Below are 11,074 nucleotides of genomic sequence, written 5' to 3'. Positions count from 1 at the left end.
TTCATATAATATTCATATTAATATTATACACAATCATCATATTACAGGCTATAAAGCTGGCTAGGATTCTTCTTCCACTGTAGCCTACTATAATTCAAATATTTTACTTTTTAATGCCCTACATTTATCCGACAGCTTTAGTTACAGGTAGCAAATAACTCAATTAATGTGTTATGATTATATACATGATATTGAAGATTGCTAAAAAAAAAATATAAAGCAAAGTTAAATAATAATTATGAATCTCAAATGGGCCCTTCTTCTTAATGAGTACTTGGTACTTTGGGAATATTTAGACTTCTTACTTATACTTTTAATTTAGTATGATATTGAATGGAGTACTTTTACTTTTAACAGAGTATATCTACAATGTGTTGTTGTTACTGTTTCACAAGTTAAGATCCGAATACCTTTTTCACATACCAGCACTCCCTAATCTGGAGGCCTGATTTCACTGGTTTATTTGTTTGTGTTTGTCCCTTTTCATCATCAGCCTGGAGAGAGCTGCTTTTCACACTTCACAGCATCAGAGCATGCTTCAGAGGCGGGGCTCTCCGTGACCCATTTAGTGGTAAAACAAGCGAAGCCTCTGTCTCCATCGTTCCAGTTTTGGGGGAGACTCTGCCGTGAAAGCACCAATGTCTGACTGTAGGAGGCAGTGGAATCGGGAGGATGAGCTACCGGTCTACCTGGCTGGGCCGATCACCACCGGGCCGAACCAAAGGAAAACCTACGGGATGTTCAGCTCCGTGGAGGGAGCGTTTGAAAGCAAGACTATAGACTTCGATAACTACGCGGTTGGGAGGAAAGGCAGCCACACCCCGAGAAGCGGGAGCCGAGAGAGGGTTTTGGATGCTGGTGATCCCATCGGCAAGACGTCCAGCGAGGCCCGGGAGGGGTCACTTACCAACTCGCCCGGTGACACGGAAGATCAACAAGCAGGTGTTGAGGTCAGATATTCATTGGGGAAGGAAAGCCCAAATGGGGAGGTAGGACTGATGATTTTGCCCCTTGGCTTTTTCTTTTGTCTGTCTGGCTCATTGTCTCATGCAAGTTAAATGTGATTCATTCATAAAGTGCAGAAACAAAACTCTCCTACATATTACAGTGGATGGAGCCATAACTATTCAATGGAAGAACAATGGAGTTTAACGACTGAAAACAGATTTCAATTGTTTATTTTTAATAGGCAAAATATGTTGTGTTGCAAGATCACCTACATTTTTTCTTAAACAACCCCTCTGGAGCTGTAATTCTGAAACAAATGCCCGAGTTTGCATAAATGATCAAGTTTGTGCTGCATTGCAGTTTGGCCATTTTAGTTTACGTCAGCAGGGTTTATAAATAATCTTTAAAAAGATGCTAATGCTCTTGGATACAATGAAACTCCCCTCGGTGTGTGTTGCTGAACTGGACAGCTCCAGACAGCGTCCCTTGCAATCCTGTTGTTCTACTCCCACGTGAGCTGTGTGTGTTCGCGCACTGGGGTGTGACAGGCGTAGTCTACTCTTTCTTTCTCGGTGAGGTGAACACCACCGGACATTAGCTCGCTTCCTCACTCGCGCATGCACCGAAAAGTCACCTGTGCGTGCTCCACGCGTCCTGACGCAGCCGTACGGCGGTGGTTTCAGCACTGTCCCTCTAACGCACACGGAAACTAAATCCAATACACATTCGGTGAGACAAAGGGGCGGATATCGCAGGAGAGGGCACCTGAGTCATCGCATCCCGCTACTAAATAGACTGCCAGGGGGCAGAGCGACGGGGAAGGCATGTCTGGGTCCAGTTACCAGGAGAATAACGGTATCCACCATCTGAAGGTAAGAGACCCGGCCTGGTCAGTGTGTTGGCCGGAGAAGCACTCCGCTTGTAAATCCCTGCTCCCAATGCCACCAGAGAAGGGATTACATTCTTAGTGAGTCGACAAAAACAGAAGGATCTTCTCTACTCTTTCCCCAGTGTGAGAAAGCCAAATCAAGACAGCGAGGTGGCAGTTCTCTACTGGATGTCTCTGTGTGTAATCGAACACGTATTCTTGCTCACCGTTGGACATTTTTGTGTAATCGTGCAGGCTGTCAGAGGGATTAACTCGGTTGACGTGACGGGCTATCCAGATCACACATGCAGGAAACAATGACTAGCGTTAAACAACATAAAGGTTTGGGACTGGAGATGCAATTTTTTGAGCTACAATAAAGCATGCATTCTGCTGAAACTCTCCTCTAAACCTCTCCAGTCCAGAGTATTATCAAACACCAAATAAATCCAAAGTCATGAAATTGACGTAACTGAACATTCTGTTTCATGGGGGAGACAGCAAACAACATGTCATACACCATTCAAATTAGTCATATTGTAAGCCTAACCATTTTTGGATAAAGATGAGCAGCTAGCTGTCAGCAGCTGTCAACTGAGCCATGGGATCATTGGTTACCATGTAGACTATCATCCTCCTAAAGCAGTTGCCAGGCAGGCAGCCTTCATGGTGGTAGAGTGTAGGGAAGCATGAAGTCTGGGAAAAAAATGTGCTATTTTTACACTGTGCCTCTAAAGAACTGCAAAGAATAAAAGCAAATCAAAGATGAAGGAAAATAAGCACTGATTGATTTAATGAGAAACCACCCACTTGTGTGGCTATGTATTTATTCACACCCCCATCCATTGTAGGGTCATAATATTGCTGTAAAGTCAATGATTACACAACTGATTGTGCAATATATCAAAATGTCAGAATTGATTTCAACCCGGCGCCTCTCCCTCCCTCCTTCCCTCTGTACTTCTCCCCTGTAGAGTGAAAGGCTGTTGATCAAAGGAGGGCGCGTTGTCAATGATGACCAGTCTGTCTATGCTGATGTCTACATTGAGAATGGACTCATCAAGTAAGTATTAAGAGTAATTTAAATAAAGATGCATACAATTACAGATTTTTACTGAATAAATACTTATCTTGCAATCAGTAATGATTTCACTTTCTTATTCCCCTTTTCACCTCCACAACCTCCCCTTACCCTTTTCATCCACAATCACCCCTATGTCACATGTGTCTGGTCCTTGGCAGGCAGGTGGGGGAGAATCTGATTGTACCTGGTGGTGTCAAGGTGATTGAGGCTAATGGCAAAATGGTGATACCAGGAGGGATAGATGCCAACACCTGTCTGATGAAGCCATACCTGGGAACACAGCCTGCTGATGATTTCTTCCAAGGCACCAAGGCTGCACTCGCTGGGGGCACCACCATGATCAGTGAGTGTGGATGTTTAGATGCATATGCAGCTATAGTGCATACTGTAACAACATTATCATTCGAGTGATGAAACATATAGATAGACAGATACACTTTTCCATCTTAACCTGTGACACATTCCGCCTTTCAGTTGACCATGTAACCCCCGAGCCCGGGGAGAGTCTGCTGCAGGCGTTTGAGTGCTGGCAGGAGGCTGCGGATAAAAAGGCATGTTGCGATTACTCCCTGCACGTGAACATCCCCCAGTGGGATGAGAATGTTAAAGATGAGTTGGAGCTGCTGGTGCAAGAGAAAGGTACATCAGTTTTACTGTTTTACAATTGGGGTCAATACTGTAATTCTTGTTTCATGTTCGTCGCTATTTTGGACCCATTTCACTGGAACAATAGGGACAGATTTAGGAACAATTTGGCCTAGTGTTGAATCCTCTTATAGCGAAGGCACAGTAGTAATCCGTTGTTCTCTGTGGTGCTGTCATGGTGGTAGTGTGTAAATTCTTCTTGTAATCTGTTTTGAGTAAAAAATCGCTTTCCTTACGGCACAGACTAAGGCAGTAACTTGGCCAAGGCAGCTGCCTGTGTGGGGGATCCCTTTCTGCAATACATTTGAAAGTTGTAATTTACAGCTTCAATGCTTTGTACTTCAGACAAGGTTGTGGATCAGTTTCTGTACTTTTGCAACTTGACATTTAACATTTATCTTTATTTTTTTGCTGCATATCAATACACCAACTGTTCTCCTTTTTTATCCTTTATGCTGATTCTCACTTTAGTACCCTCTTGTCATGATTACATTCCTTTTTCACTGCCAGGTATTAACTCCTTCCAAGTTTACATGGCCTATAAGGATGTATATCAGATGACAGACTCTGAGGTATCAATCAGTAATTTTGCATTCATGAAAAATATCAGTGACTAGTTTTTCTCCATTGATTAATGACTTGCTTGTTCTTTGGACTCGTCCCTCCCACAGCTGTATGAGGCTTTCTCCTTCCTGAAGCAGCTGGGTGCCGTGGTTTTAGTTCATGCTGAAAATGGTGACCTGATTGCTCAAGTAAGTGCTACATGACCTACTTTACGTTTATCTCTTATCTGGCAACCCATATGGTAACAGCATCATAACCTGTTAGTCTATAGCCTCCATTAGTTACACTATAAAGAGACTTAACTTAATCATGACCAATCTTTTAACTTCATATTCTCTTCCACCTACACTGCAGTTGAGAGATATTCTTCTTACATAACTCTATAGCTCACAAAGAGAGAGAGAGAGAGAGAGAGAGAGAGAGAGAGAGAGAGAGAGAGAGAGAGGATTATTATTGATGCAGCCGCTGAGCATGACACCACCGCTTTTGACCGTTATTATACTAATGATGATGATGTAATGGTTATTAAGATTGAAGATAATGAAAGCTAAGGTGCTGATAGTCCTGACAGTAGTGATTAAAGTGGTAGTCATAATCATGTAAATGATGGTTGGAATTAAAGGGACTCTTAAGGTGAAAACTATAATGTATTTAAGATTAAAGAGGGTAATGGCTGATGATAGGAGTGCTGATGAAAAATGATAACATATCCATTAAGTTAACTGTAATAAAAACAGGGAGATTGGTGATAAAAAAACCTATTAGAAGCACCAACCTTCTTGTGAGCAAACAATGAAGCCAAACAAAATTGAAAAAGACAAGCAGTAAGGGGGTGGAGGTTTGGTTTTCTTCCCAATGTTGCTGTTCTACAGACAGTGCTGTGAGAAGAATAACAGGTGCAAGCTCCCAACAGTGAAATTGGCATTTTAGGATTACAATGCAGCCTTTGATAGCATGACAGACCGTGTTATTTTCATTTTAAAAGCCATGGAAGACTAGCAAAGGCATTGTTGTGGGTAAAACAAGTACTGTATGTTATACTGACAGTTATTGCAGTGGGGAGGAAGATACTCATAATAAAATCTTATTCAATTGTGATTTAGGAGCAGAGAAAAATCCTCGGAATGGGAATCACCGGACCTGAAGGCCATCCTCTGAGTCGTCCTGAGGAGGTGACATCCCTCTCCTATCCATCCATCCATCCATCCATCCATCCATCCATCCATCCATCCATCCATCCATCCATCCATCCATCCATCCATCCATCCATCCATCCATCCATCCATCCATCCATCCATCCATCCATCCATCCATCCATCCATTCATCCATCCATCCATCCATCCATCCATCCATTCATCCATCCATCCATCCATCCATCCATCCATCCATCCATCCATCCAGCCATCTATCCATCCATTCATAGGTTTTAAAGGTCCCCTATTATGCAAAACACAATTGTTGCTGTCTTTTATAAATAAATATGTGTCCCTGTTGTGTAAGTAGACAATACAACCCTCTCTCTTTTCCTCTTTCTCTAAAAACGGGGATACAAACAAACTGATCCAGATTTGGATTTCTGACAGCAGGATGTCTGCAGGAGGGACTTAGAGTTGTTGTAGATATAATCAGTGATGGGCAAGTTACTTCCAAAATGTAATACAGTACATATGACTTATTACTGTCTTTTTAAAGTTTTTAAAGTAATTAGTCATTTCTCTGGTGTCGGAATGCCTCGTGATGAGAAACAAAAAACACATAATTTTGGGTTAAAATCAGTTGTAACTGCGTTACTGAGAATTGTAACGGGTATTATATTACCCACATTTCATAAGTAATGCGTTATATTACTGCGTTATAGCAAAAAGTAATACATTATTGTAACTCCGTTACACCCAACACTGTATATAATACATATCATTTCGCTTGATGTGGTTTTGAACATAATGTGGTGTTTAATCACGGCAGCGTTTAGCTGATTACCTTCTCCCGGTAGAAAACTTTCACAGAGGAGAGAGCAGCATGATCCTGCAAAGGGGCGTGGCCAGCTTCAGGTCAGCTCAAATTTAAAGCGACAAGTTACAGACTCAGCACTTCAGGAACAGGGCTGAAATAGAGGGGGATGAGGCATGCTACAATGGGTGATCTGTTTGGTATTTTGAACAAAACACTTCACAGACAAGTTTTTTATAGATATTGCCCAACAATATATTGTTCAAATATAGCATAATAGGAGACCTTTAATGTTTCTTGACTTCTTTACATGCAGCTGGAGGCTGAGGCAGTGTTCCGTGCCATCACTCTTGGCAACCGTGTGAACTGTCCTGTCTACATCACCAAGGTGATGAGCAAGAGTGCAGCTGACACTATAGCCCAGGCCCGTAGGAAAGGTCAGCCTCTCTTTCTTTCCATTTCAAAAGTCAATGTGCACATCTTCTTTTCACATCCTGACTGACACACTGTTTTTTTCTTCCCATCCAGGTTCTGTAGTTTTTGGTGAGCCAATCACTGCCAGTCTGGTCACTGACGGCTCTCACTACTGGAGCAAGAACTGGGCCAAAGCGGCTGCTTATGTGACATCTCCACCTTTAAGTCCTGATCCTACTACCCCAGACCACCTCAACACACTACTGGCTTGGTATGTCTGAAACCTTTTCAGCCAACATTAAATGCAAGAACCCTGGAAATACGTATCCTATAGTATATTTCATGTTTCAAAACTGTGACAAATAAATACTTTTGATTCAATGCAGAGCGAGGGCAATAGTTTAAATTAATGTTGACCTCTAAAAGTGAAATGCAAATCAGCTGCCAAAAGGATCCACATCCTACTGTTTGCCTCGGATATACACCCAAGATACAAAAATATATACAAGAATCACACAATTTACAAAATACACAAAAATAAAAGTATAGCAGCCAGATACGTGAAGCTAATAATTAATTAATAATTGATATGTATTATAGAGTGAAAATTATAAAGTGCCTAGACCAAACCCACCTCAGTTCTCACACACACATGCACAGAACATTCTGCTGTACACTTTAGACTGTCCTTGATTCCATAAATAGCACAGCAACTAGAATCCTTTATCATGTTGCCTTGGCTACCAACTGCCTTCCTCCTCATCTTCTTCACTTTTCCTCCTTCCTTTTCTCTGCTTCTCCACACTTCCTCTGCAACCCCAGCTTCTCTAGGCGGGTCTGTGCTGTCACATCAGTTCTGCAATACTGCTGTGTGTTTGAGCTTCTGAAGTGACAGGGTGTATTTTTAGTTTTTTTTTTGGAAAGACGAACAAAAGAACAACTATTTTCCATATTTAAGTATGGCTCATTATTTCCATAACAAGCACTCTCATTGTCATAATGATCCCTCAGCTCAGGATGATGAAGTAATCACTGTAATTAACAAATGACTAGAAGGCCTCAGAGGAGAAATTACCCAAATCATACCTTATAAACAGTCAAATTCAGGGTCTTGTATACAAAGGGGAAAAGGAGATTCATGTATTTTTGAATATAATAGTGTATATTAATGATGTGATCTAGTTGAGGCTCTATGGACTGGTTCAGCAGCCGTTATTCTGTCACTACATGAATTGTATTTGAACTCACCAACTCAATGAGCTTAAAAATAGCATTCATGTTCATTATGATTACTTGTAAATAGGTTTTGCAGCTAAATACGTTTAGCTGACCACCTGATCACAGTGATTGAGCTGCCTTCAAAAGTTCAAGGGAAAGTTCTGATTTAAAAACTATACAATTTGGCAGGTTACATTTCAAGTGTTCAAGGCTCTGTTGTGCTGAATGTGTATTGAATTGACAATGTGATAATTCTTTATTATTTCTCTGCTTTTATTCAGTGGGGACCTGCAGGTGGTGGGCAGTGCTCACTGTGCGTACAGCACTTCCCAGAAGGCAATTGGTAAAGATGACTTCACTCTGATCCCAGAGGGGACAAACGGAGTGGAGGAGAGAATGGGTTTCGTCTGGGACAAGGCCGTGGTGAGCAATGAGGAAAAGTATTTGTGTGTGTGTGTGTGTGTGTGTGTGTGTGTGTGTGTCTTGCTGTAACAGTAAGTGTGTGTCGACAACTGTAACATTTACTTTTCTCTCTCTCTCTCTAAGGCCATGGGGAAAATGGACGAAAACCAGTTTGTTGCAGTCACATCTACCAACGCTGCAAAAATCTTCAACCTGTACCCTCGCAAAGGGAGGATAGCGGTGGGCTCTGACGCTGATATTGTCATATGGGACCCAAACAACACAAAAACAATCACTGCGAAACTCCAACAGTCGGTGAGAGCGAAAGAAAATAAGAAGAGAAGGAAATGAACAGAGTTAAAAGAGAAAGGACGATGAACAGAATAAAAAAAAGTGATGCTGTGTGATCTTAATACAAATTACCACTCTAAATACTGCATCAGTTGAGGGAGCAAAAGCAGTTAAAGGACAAAGGCAGGAGAAAGGCTGCAGGGGAGAGGGTTCCACACTGTATGGGAGATGGCAGAGTGTGAAATAGGATGAAAACCAAGAGACGGATCACAGGAGGTCTAGTTGGAATATAAAATTCAGTCAAGCCTGACATTACTGTGAGCAGTATGATGTCATATTGCGATGGTGGGGTAGTTTCACAATAATACAATACATGCATTGCATTATATACAAAACCCCTGAATAAAAAGCATATATTGTATGTTTAAGGAAAGCTTACAGTGTATAATATTTGGGTTCAAAAGGGTCAGTTTTTCTAAATAACATAAAAACATTTTCTTAAGGGTTTGAAATGTCTTCAATAGGCAGTAGAACCAGAAAAGGCTTTTAACAGTAAGGCTGAGTTAAGGTGTAAGGTACCTGCATGCACAGATGGCCGGAAAGCTAAATAAATACATTGTTGTTGCTTATTTTTAGGATAAAACGATGCAACTTGACTTGGCAAACTGTACTTGGAGATGAACATTTGCCTTGAACAATGTGAGAAAATACATTGACAATGTAAGACAGTTTAATATATTCAGTCTGCTCTGTCACCCTCAAAAGCCCTAATCCAGACTTGTGCCGGCTTTAGGTTATAATCTCCCTTCACCCCTCACCCATTTTGCGCTACCATCTCTCTACCCATCCCCCTGTAGTTGCTCCTCCTATTCCCAAGCCTTTCACTTATTCATCCTAGATCTTGTCAACTGCTGCATTTCATGGCATATCTTAAGCATCCTGGAACAATTATTGCAAACTTAGCCTGTAGGTCTGAGGCAGTGCAGAGTATCAGTGTACTGAGGAGGAAATGAAAAGCTCTCCCTTGTTCATCTGATTTATTCCATTTTTACAGATTTTATTGTGATACTTAAAGTTTGTTTATTCCTCTCCACACAGGCTTCAGAATACAACATCTTTGAGGGTATGGAGTGCCGTGGGGGACCAGCACTGGTGTTGAGCCATGGACGAGTTGTTTATGAGGAAGGCAAGGTGCAGGCCCAGCAAGGCACCGGCCGATTTATTCCCCGCAAGCACTTCCCAGACTACGCTTACCAGCGCATTAAATTCAGGAACCAGGTGCAGTACATATATTAAAGACATTTCTACAGCAGGTTAAAAGGTTTTTCAGTAAAAGATTAAACGGGTGGTCAACATCTATTCATTGTAGTTGCACTGTAGTTTTTTCCTTCAATAGAAAAACATGTAAATTATTATAAAAAAAATTAAATGTTGATCGCAATTAAGTTTGGTTTATTTCAATGTGACTGATTGGTTACAGGCTTTTGTATTTTGGAGAAATGACTCATATGTCAGCTTTGTGTTTTGTCTCCGTGTGTTTTTTAGGCAAAGAATAAGCAGGGCGTTACTCGTGGGTTGTATGATGGCCCTGTATGTGATGTGGATCCTACCCCAAAATATATAACTCCTTCTCCGTCAGCCAGAACTTCACCCACCTCTCACCAACCACCACCAATACGCAATCTCCACCAGTCCAACTTCAGCCTATCAGGTAATACAAATGATATATTTTATACTATTTTCAGTACCTGTACCTATGATGCTTTTAATATTTAAAATGGAGCAAAATGTGAGCCTTAATTTATCAGCTCCAAAATGAATAGATTTCTTTTGTTGAAGTAAACAAATCTAACATTTTATTTTGTCTTTGGTTTTCCAGGGTCGCAGATGGATGACATAGTCCCTCGTAGGTCTGGCCACCGCATTGTAGCACCTCCTGGTGGTCGCTCCAACATCACCACCCTTGGTTAATCACTTGGCATTGCAAAGTCAAGTGGTTGTTGTGGGGTTTCACTTCTTGAGTGTGTGTGTGTGTGTGTGTGTGTGTGTGTGTGTGTGTGTGTGTGTGTGTGTGTGTGTGTGTTTGTGTGTGTGTATGACTGGGAGTGTGAGCAACCTGACATGAATGAATACCTTTGTATTTTTTGGTACAATGGTGACACACTCGTATTAGACCATAATTGATTTGTTTCAGCTTGCCTTGAGTCAGTGGTCACAGAGTAGAAGCACATTATACTTCCAGTAAACTTAGAATGTGATGTAGAATCAACCAAGTCATTCAAAAACTGATAGGCTCACAATTAGGCACTCACACACACACACACACACACACACTCACACACACACACACACACTCACACACACACACACACACACACACACACACACACACACACACACACACACACACACACACACACACACACACACACACACACACACACAAAATCATCACCATGTACAGTATGTTGAGTTGTTGGAGGAGCATGGGATATACGATTTTCATTGCCAACATATACGTTGTATATGCTGTGCATATGACAAATAAAACCTTGAAATCTTGAAATACACACACACACACACACACACACACACACACACACACACACACACACACACACACACACACACACACACACACACACACACACACACACACACACACACACACTCACACACATCTGTTGTC

At 41.5% G+C, this 11,074-nt stretch overlaps 1 protein-coding gene across 1 annotated transcript; it reads left to right on the top strand.

The window, feature by feature from the left end:
- The first annotated feature begins 556 nt into the window (after positions 1-556).
- crmp1 (collapsin response mediator protein 1) lies at positions 557-10,739 on the top strand. The gene is made up of 14 exons (XM_063883957.1): positions 557-989; positions 2,791-2,879; positions 3,059-3,243; positions 3,375-3,539; positions 4,056-4,117; positions 4,217-4,297; positions 5,213-5,281; positions 6,377-6,497; positions 6,589-6,745; positions 7,974-8,115; positions 8,239-8,409; positions 9,484-9,663; positions 9,931-10,096; positions 10,265-10,739. The coding sequence occupies exons 1-14, from the start codon at positions 639-641 to the stop codon at positions 10,354-10,356; spliced, it is 2,031 nt and encodes a 676-aa protein (XP_063740027.1). The 5' UTR covers positions 557-638; the 3' UTR covers positions 10,357-10,739.
- Positions 10,740-11,074: the final 335 nt, after the last annotated feature.

Source organism: Eleginops maclovinus, chromosome 5 (assembly GCF_036324505.1).
Source record: "Eleginops maclovinus isolate JMC-PN-2008 ecotype Puerto Natales chromosome 5, JC_Emac_rtc_rv5, whole genome shotgun sequence".
NCBI lineage: Eukaryota > Metazoa > Chordata > Actinopteri > Perciformes > Eleginopidae > Eleginops > Eleginops maclovinus.
The sequence above is the reverse complement of the archived record's forward strand: the minus strand, read 5'-3'. Positions and strand labels throughout refer to the sequence as shown.